The sequence below is a fragment of the Lotus japonicus genome, chromosome 6, assembly GCF_012489685.1.
Source record: "Lotus japonicus ecotype B-129 chromosome 6, LjGifu_v1.2".
Lineage (NCBI taxonomy): Eukaryota > Viridiplantae > Streptophyta > Magnoliopsida > Fabales > Fabaceae > Lotus > Lotus japonicus.
The window spans coordinates 3,160,841-3,170,317 of NC_080046.1; the positions used below are offsets into that span (position 1 = coordinate 3,160,841).

The 9,477-nt window shown below is 33.2% G+C and overlaps 1 protein-coding gene across 1 annotated transcript; it reads right to left on the reverse strand.

The window, feature by feature from the left end:
* Positions 1 to 1,409: 1,409 nt before the first annotated feature.
* LOC130722986 (putative F-box/FBD/LRR-repeat protein At5g62970) lies at positions 1,410 to 3,253 on the reverse strand. The gene is made up of 2 exons (XM_057573893.1): positions 2,282 to 3,253; positions 1,410 to 1,715 (listed from the first exon to the last, which is right to left on the reverse strand). The coding sequence occupies exons 1-2, from the start codon at positions 3,251 to 3,253 to the stop codon at positions 1,410 to 1,412; spliced, it is 1,278 nt and encodes a 425-aa protein (XP_057429876.1).
* Positions 3,254 to 9,477: the final 6,224 nt, after the last annotated feature.

A 9,477-nucleotide genomic window follows, 5' to 3' on the forward strand; every position in this document is an offset into this window, starting at 1 on the left:
CCTTTCGCGATGAATGCATTTAACTCCTCCTTTTCTGGAAATTCTAGGACCACCTCCCTGGCTCCCCATGTTTTCACCTGGATTCTGGACAGTCCTTTGGCAATCAGATAATCTTGAATGGAGTCTACACTCTGGATTTCTTTTAAGGACGCAATAGCAGATCTCTCCACTCTCACGCGATCCTCTTCTTGGGGAAAATAGATGAACTCAGACACAGAGGGGACGTTCCCTTCTTCCAAACTTTCTTGACACTGTCCCGTTCATGTCCATTCCTTTGGGTCTTTGTATCTTGATCACGTATCCCCCTTTGTTATTTATTGCTAGGAAATTTCCTTTCCTTGTTGTGAAAAAGGGGAAATCTTGCTTTCGTAACTGACATGGGTATGCCATTCATGGACATCCCATTTAGCTTTTGGATAGCTATACCGAGTGATTCTTTTGCCTCATACCTGACAAACCCGAATTTGAATTTGCGATTCCACTTCTTTCTTCGCTGTACAAAAACACTTGCTATTTTTCCCACCCTTGAAAATGCTTGTTTGATTTGTTCGTAAGAAGTTCGGTCATCTAACCCATCAATGAAGATCGTCGTTGACCCCTGGCTCAAATGCTTCTTTTCCTTCCCTATGGTCCCAACATCCCTCTGAATCTGGTGATTTCTCTCCCTCAACTCCTGTTCATTTCTCTCTCGTCTTTTGCCATTCAGAATGGGGATCCAGTCGCCACCCCCCATTCACTTATTGCAGCAACATCTTGATTAGTACATGGGAATGAGATATGTAGCTAGTGTTGCATAGGCAAGTTGATTCATGTGATGATGACAGAAGAAGGGAGAGCACACTCCCAACTAAAGCAAAGACTCACAAAGTTTTAAAGTTATCAATACGAATTTTTTTTACAAACACAATTATATTCAACCCCATTTTCACTTCATTTTTAACTTTAATTTTATTAGCAAAAATAATATGTTTTTATCCTTAAAGTACTAAAGTGATCAAACCATATTTTTCAGAAATTAAAATGACTATTTACTTATTCTATTACATTAAAATTTTAATATATTGAAGTATGATTTATTTTAAGATTAAAACATCTTTTAAAAACAAATGCAAGGACTTGATTGACAATTGTGGTGTGCTTCTGTTGTATCAGCAGCTAATAAGATATTGGAAAATAATTTATTTTTAGGATTATTTCAAAAAATGAAAAAAATTAAGACTTAGCTTGAAAATTTATTATTCATATTAAAAATGCTTCTAAATAAGCTTCAAATTATTCACAACCGAGCTTTAATGTGCATATTAGTCAACTGTGCTTTATTGGTATACTAACAAAGGAATAAAGCTACCGTAATTATAATATATTTATTCTATGAAATTTTAAAATAAAATAAACAAAAAATTCTACTCTTATACGAGTACAAGTTTGTCTAGTCCAATCCCTTTACCATGAAGCTCTTCAAGGATTCTTTCACGTCCACTTTGAGACCATGTTGGATCGCATTTCAAGCCTTGATCCAAGAATTCATTTATCCAATAAGGACTTAAAACTATTCGCTCAAGTTTGTGAAAATATTTCAAAGCATTCAAGGTGATCTCAATTTCATAAAAGTTACCCACACAGCCCCCTAGTTCAATAATTTTGATCTCGCAATGAGAAAACGTCCTAACATCTCGAATTGCTGGTAGGTGAGTAGAAACCATTGGACTTGTTATCTGAAAAATATGCAGCGATAACTAATATGAATGATAGTGTAAACATACAAATATAAATGTATGGAATATATGATTTTTAAAAAACAACAATTATACATTGATAGTGTAAAATTTTACATTGATATAGGGTCACAATTTTATCACATTATATATAAGTTAAATAAGAAACTATAAAAAAACAATATCCACCATATTAGTTTATTTTCAACTCATCATTTGTTTATAAATTTGTTGATATGGTAGGATGGGTATAGTAAGTTGTAATATGATACTCTATTTAGAATTGTCACTATATTTTTATTTTTTCTTATCGGTAATAATTATTAATTAATTAAGTGACAAATTATTTATTTTAAACTGTATCTGACAAGTGGTATTTTTTTTGCCTATGGTCTTTCTAATTAATTCTTTTACTCAAAAAGAGAAACTTATAAAAAAGGCTTTATAAACATATGAATAAAGTAAGATAGTAAAATATGATTGAATATATGATAAATGGGATTAAATATAAGCAAAATAAACCATATAAATTAAAATAATGCATGTGTACAACTTCATTGACTTACCATGACTGAAAGTTTTTGTAGAATAGGAGAAGCTTGAAGAATGATTGAAAGCCACGAAATATCAAAGTTATATTCTCTCGGTCCATAAATCAAATTCAACTCTTTGAGATTTTCTAGTGTGAAATCTTCTCGGTTGAGATAATTTATAAAGTCGGGTGTGTTGGGAATATATAAATTCAGAATCTCAAGCTGAGGAAGAGTTGCAATGAGTGGAAATATTTTAGCTGTCTCCTCTATAGTGCAATATGCGCGGAAGTGAATACTCTTCAGAGCTGGAGTATTAATCCATAACCGATCTGTGTGTAAATTGTACCCTTTTAACGTGCAAAACTCTAGCTTGAGAAGACATAATGATGAACTTTCAATATTTAAGATTGATGTATTGATATCACAACGAATTAAGCTGAGCTCTTCAAGTAAATGGCAATCATGTAGCAAGGTTTTGAGAAAGATTTCATCTACCTTTGAATCTTCAAGTATAAGAGATCTCAAATTTGTGAGTGGTAAAATTTCAAAGCTTGTTTCTTGATAAACCAGACAATATCTAAGTTGCATATGCTTGAGTTTTGAATTATCAAACTTGGAAAATAAGCCAAAAGGAAACTTGTAATATCCATCATAATCAAAACCAAAGAGAAGATCAATTCTTTTAACTCCCCTTAAAACTGCAAAAGTGATCCATTGATCAATGGTGCTACTATTTTCTTGTTTCATAGAGAATTCCACCATAAAAGAATCAATCTCAGTACCTTTGAAATTCTTGATAATTTGATCAACTATTTTAACATATTCATTCCTACTCGCATCCGAAAATTCATATCGTTTCTCAGTCACATCAACAATATATCCCTTTTCTAGTAATGTCTCCTCACTTCCAAGCACATTTAGCATATCAAATTTAAAATCTCTCATTAGATACCAAATGTAGCTCCACCTTTTAGACAGTACGCTAGTGTTCAATATATCTTTCATGGATAACTTTGATAGGATATAAAACAAGATGCAATCAGGTAGTTCACTAATATAATCCACCTGACAAAATTTTACAAAACAAGAAAATAATTAAAATATATTCAATCCACATATTAATAAATAAATTAAATATCATCTATAATCTCTGAAGTTTATATTTTTAGTTTGAAATTAATTGAACGAAAAATTGAAGGTCAAGAAATAAAGTATTAGACAATGAAAAATTACCAGTGTTTTTCATTTGTTTATTTGGGAAACAAAGAAGGAAAAGAACAAGTTAGTAGCAATCTAGCAAATTAAATCAAACAAAAGTACCTTCGTATCTGATAGGAGTGGGGAGGGTATTGCAAGCGGAGTCTCTTGAAACAAGAGATAACAACAATCCAGTCTGACCCCATGTTTGTCTAAAAATTCACTTGCCCCACGTAAAATGATAAAGATGGGTTGGCACCATTTGCGAAGAGACGGGAGAATAAAAAAGTAAAAAACATGAAAAATGATTGGATGAGAAAGAATTGAATAGGCTATATGAAAAACAAGGGAGGAAACGAGATGTAGGAAGAGAAGGTACAAGAATGTCATAATTCCACTAAAAATGATCACTATGCAAGCTAGAATATACCACCTATATATGAGTCTTTTATATGATATAGAGCAAAATAATAATAATAATATTAATAATGGCATCACTATCGTTATGACTTTGATTTTAGCATTTACTATTCGTCATTGCTCTTAAATTTAGTTACATGCTTAATTAAATAATAGTTATATCTCTAAATTTATTTACTTTTCATCTATTATATTAATTTCATTTAATTAACTAGTGAGTAGTATCTTCTCTATAGCACGGTTATATATAACAAAATAAATAAAAGATAAAACAAATATTCTAATATTAATTTTTAAAAATCTAGAATGTTTTTCAAATTAATAAAATGTGTTTTGATGAAGATTTATATATGACTTACATAGCTGTTTATTTATATATGATTTACATAGTTGTTTAAATAATCCTAGATAAAATTTAAATTACATCACTTTAGTTTTAGGTGGACCAATGATATTTATAATAAGTGGGTCACTTATCTTAAATATTATGTTAAGTTCAAACACTTTATAACGTTTTCAATCTTATTTTGATTCTAACAATTTTTATGAATATAACTCAAGTATGAAAACTAATCTCCTAAAACAATTACATTTACAGGAGAAACTTATTTCGAGTCATATGCCTCAACGGTTAATTCTTTTGAGAAGAAAAAGAAAGAGAATATTCAAGCTCTCGCCACATCGTTCAGTAAACGAAGTAATACAGCTTGCCTCTAACTGTTCAATGCCACGTCATATGTCAGAATATTTGAAGAAGAATTTGAGCGGCAAAGTTAAAGTTAACTCTCAACCTTTTGCCCTTGTCCCAAATTAGAAGGCAACCGGTCCGAACACTTGGAAACTAAGTTACTTTTGATAAAGGCACTCTGGCCAATAAAAGGAAAAGGACAAAGCGTCAACATCATATTTCCAAATTGTCTCTTTTCTGCAAAGTAGCCCAAGGCTATTACCACCTACTAGCTGACAAACTCTACCTTTTTAGCTAAAGGATAGTCTTGAACAGCAGCATGCATTCAATGAAGCTACCAACCGGAGCTTTTGAATCAACGGTTAGATGACACCTCCAACGGATAGATCAACGGCCAGATTTTGTGTCACAACGGCTACATCACTTGCAAGATCATATTTAAGGACAAACTTGAAGATTGAAGAAGAAGAACAAGCATTATCAACGAAGAAAAAGCTCAGAGCATTTACTCCAAACATTCTTGAAAGCATTCAAAGCTTATAGCAGAAATTCATAAGTGTCAAATCCAAACTCTTACTTCTGCAAACTAAGAGAGAACCTTGAACCTTAAAAGAGTCAAACCTCTTCATTTATTTCTCTCTTAGATCTAGAACTCTTGTGTGATCCAAAGTCATATCTGAACCCAAACACTTAGAGTTATAGTGCCATAAATTCTCTACCATCACTCTTTTGAGAAGAAACACTTTGTAGAGTTAAACAATCTTGTTGATTGTAGGAGGAGAAGTCCTGAGCAATACTTGTAGGAGTCTTGTACAATTTGGAGAAGTCCGTGATAATACTTGGAGAAGTCCTGTCTAATACTTGTATTGGAGAAGTCCTTGATACTTGCTAGTGAAAATCTTGGTGGTGGCCAAGTACTGGACGTAGCCCAATCGTTTAGGGTGAACCAGTATAAATCTCTATGTGCTGATCGTTATGCTTTACTTATTCATTTATTTCCGCTGCACTGAACAGTTTTTGAAAAGACACACCTAAGACTTTCTTTTAAGAACTTATACTCTTTTCATAAACTAAAGTTTAAAAAGCAATTTTCAAGAACACAATTCAAACCCCCCTTTCTTGTGTTATTTATTTGCATCTCATATTATTGGTCCACCTAAAATTAAGATGATTTATTCCATATTTTTTCTAGGATCATTTAGATAACTCATAATTTATGGAGAATGATTAGTGAGTTTCAGAACGATAACACGCACGAGGCGATGTGCATGGTTGGTTGTTATCTATTTTAAATTTTCATATACCAATATTAATCTTAGTGAGAAAAACACTGCTTCCTCACCTTATTAATCAATCCTCCACCGAAGAAGAATGCACAGATTGAGGGGGAGCATCCCAATCTAGCACAGATTGAGAGGGTAGCAAGAAGAAGAAGAAGCTCGTTGATGATGATGGTTCAGCTCTACACTCCCATTTCTAGGCGACCTCAAATGTAGGAGCATTAGTGTGATGAAGAATAGAAGGGTAGAGCTGATTCGACGAAGATATTAAAGCTTATGCTAAATGGTAAACTGATCTTGATCAAGAGCATCCAATGTCTTGTCTACTCAACAAGGTGATCAATTTGAGATGTAATGAAATAACACAAGAAAGGGGGTTTGAATTGTGTTCTTACAAAAATTTGCTTTTCAAAAGATTGTTAGTTTTAAAAGCTTTTTCGCAAACGTTTAATGCAGCGGATAAAAGAAGAGAATAGTAAACAATAGAGACATAGTCATTTTATTCTGGTTCACCCCTAAATGACGAGGTTTGTTAAGTTCAAATGCTAGATGTATCGTTTATCATATTTTGAATGATAAAAAAAATTCAAGAGTACAAGTGAAGTGCTTAAATATTTCATGTGTATTATATTTCAAGAAATTATATACATGCCCCTCATGCCTTATCGTCCAAAGAAGCAATGCAAGACAATGACAAGAAGAAAACATCTACCAAAGCAACAAGACAACTTGGACTAGCAAAGGAATTCTATATTTGCTAGATCATCTAACCAAAGATAGAAGAAGAGAGAGCATGATGCAAGATCAAGATACAAGAAGGTCTGCGCAAGAGAAGTCAAATCATCAAGATCGTCTTCATGAGGAAAAGTCATAGCATCAAGATCGATCTACATACGAAGAAATAAAGCTTCAGGACAAACTATGCAAGAATAATCCAAGTCATAAGATCGTTTGAGAAGACTACACTCAACGTTCACCTTCATAGTCTATCTCAAAGCTGATCAAGAGAAGCAGTGTCAAGAGAAAGAGCGGGATATTCAAATGAAATCTCTCTAACATTCTTGAAGAGAAAGTCAAGTGCAAAAGAATCACGTGATACTCTGGAAAGCACGTTGATCAAGGAAACAAGTACAATGATGTTACCATCAAAGTTTCCTCTTTCTCTCTCATGCAAGAAATGAAGAAATGGAGTAAAGCTTATTATCTACGCCTACTAGCATCTATCTGATTCAGGCAACACAAGACAATCCATTTTTGAAGAAGAAGAAGAATTTGGTCAAAGGTTATCACTCACATTCTGAATGACCAATAGAAGAAATGAAAGAAGAATGAGCCAAACAGAAACATCGTCTGAATAATAGAACAACGATGAATAAAGATCGTCTGAAGTAAAAGGAAGACGATAGAAGCAGAAGAATATTCTGAAGAAGAGATTGAAGTGTATATTCAAAGAAAGCTACAATGTCAAATCAATATACTTCCCATTGAAGATGAACCCAAGAAAGCTTTGTGCGGAAGTTTCAAAGACAAGCTCATATGATCTGGCACAATTCTATGATGACGTGAAAGGTATTGTGGTGTCACTATCAAATTGCTATATTCATACATCAACAGATAGGAGTTCAGACCTATGCTACCTGCTAGTTGACAAAATACATCTTTTCGGCAAAAGGTCTCAATCAAACAGTACTCCGCATCTGACGCAAGTACACAATGTACCGTTTGATCCAACGACTAGAATCTTTGTGAAGCAAAAGCTCCAACAGCTATAATCCATCACACAGAAGATTCAGAAGTATAAAGGGAAGAACTTAAAACATTGACAAGCAGCAATTGCGCTCACAAGCTTTGAGCTCACCAGCTTTTCAGCTCACAAGCGATCACGCTCAGAAGCCTTCAACTTATTTCTAGAAAAGTCGATGATACACTCCACTAAATAATCATTATTCATCGTCTACTTCAACATGAGAGTAGATTTTCTTAAGAGTCAAATCTTCTCTATATCTATCCTGTAATCTAACATTATATGCCTAGAGCAAACCTCACAAAATACTTTATAGTTCCCAAGCTTAATAGTCTCTACAATCACTCTTAAAAGAAGAGATTTATGTAGAAGAAAACAATCTTGAGAAAGATTGTTTGAGGAGAAGTCCTGAATAATACTTGTTGTAAGGAGGAGTCTTGATAATACTTAGTAAGGAGCAGTCCCAATAATACTTGTAAGGAGAAGTCCTTCTAATACTTGTAAGTGCCTGAAGAAGCAGTGACAAAAGAATACTTGTTTTTTCTGGAGAGGCAAGGTCCAAATAATACTCGGTAATTCTTGAAGAAGCAGTGGCAAAAGAATACTTGTTTTGTCTGAAGAGGCAAGGTATAAAGAATAGTTGTAAGGAGAAGTCTTTGATACCTGAATTGTGAAATCTTGGTATAGCCAAGGACTAGATGTAGCCCTATCTTTCAGGGGGTGAGCCAGGATAAAATGCTTGTGTGTCTTCAGATATTTACCATGATAGAGTTTCCGCTACACCAAAGGATACCAGCGAAGATGAAAAATCTTTCTTTCGTTTGGAAAACCAAGTTTTTGTTTGGCACAATTCAAACCCCCCCCCCCCCTTTCTTGTGCTATCTTTAATCAACTTCAGATTTCACTATTTAAGTATCAACGACTTCGCCCACAAGTATTCTCAAGGACTTCTGTGAAGAAGAGCCTCTCCTTGACCTCGGTTAGGTTTTGATGAAGACAACAACATCAACAATGAAGAAAAAGGTTGAAGACCATGAAGATTGGAAAGCACAAGAATTCAAGTTCATAGATAAGTTTTATGGCTTTCTAGTTATAGGTCTTTCCTTTTGAAAGTTCACTTTTGAGTTTGATATCACCTATGGCTCTTTATATCCAAGCTAAAATGTTTTCCAAATTGAAAGAGGTAGAAACCATTAAAATAAGTTTTAAAATAAAACTACAAGGTTTTATTTAGTGAAAGTAAAAAGTTTGGATATTCACTAAATCAAATTCATATAGGTATATATAGATATTTAGTTCACATGAATTTATATTGGTAATTTGAACATATAAAAAATGCCATCGAAGATATGCCTCTGCGAAATGTATATTGGGTTTAAAAGCCAAAGCGAGTTTCAAAAAAATAAATAAATAAATAAAAGCCAAAGCGAATATGAATTGGAAGTTATACATATATAAATCAGTTTAAAATTCCAACGGTACAATTAGCACAGCCAAACACAAGGACGTGAACCAGTGCATATCTTTAAGTTTCTACAGGGACGTTGCTGAACAAAAATTTTAACGTTTAACCAGTGTGCCTTAAACAGAGTCTATGAACCATTATATCTCTTTAACATACAATCAATAAATACCACTTTTATATCTGATTTTTGTCTAGATTTTTCAGAGACGATAAAACACAAAATTTGAGTAAAATTTTCAGATTTACAAAGAGTGCAAATGCTGTCAATTTTTCACAAAACAGAAAACTAAGAGCCTTGGTGATATTGTGCTTAAACTTGTTCTTGAAAAGGATTCTATTATCTAGATTATCTAGATTGGGTAGAGAATTCTTAAGCCATTGTAAAAGCTTCTTCTCCTCTTAGAATCAGAGTGATTCTTGTTCCACCATAGGTTT

Excerpts from the sequence above, each read along its gene's own strand:
- LOC130722986 (XM_057573893.1), bottom strand. The coding sequence starts at position 3,253 with ATGAAAGATATATTGAACACTAGCGTACTGTCTAAAAGGTGGAGCTAC. Across the intron at positions 1,716-2,281 it reads TACAAAAACTTTCAGTCATG|ATAACAAGTCCAATGGTTTC; the intron begins GTAAGTCAATGA and ends CATATTTTTCAG.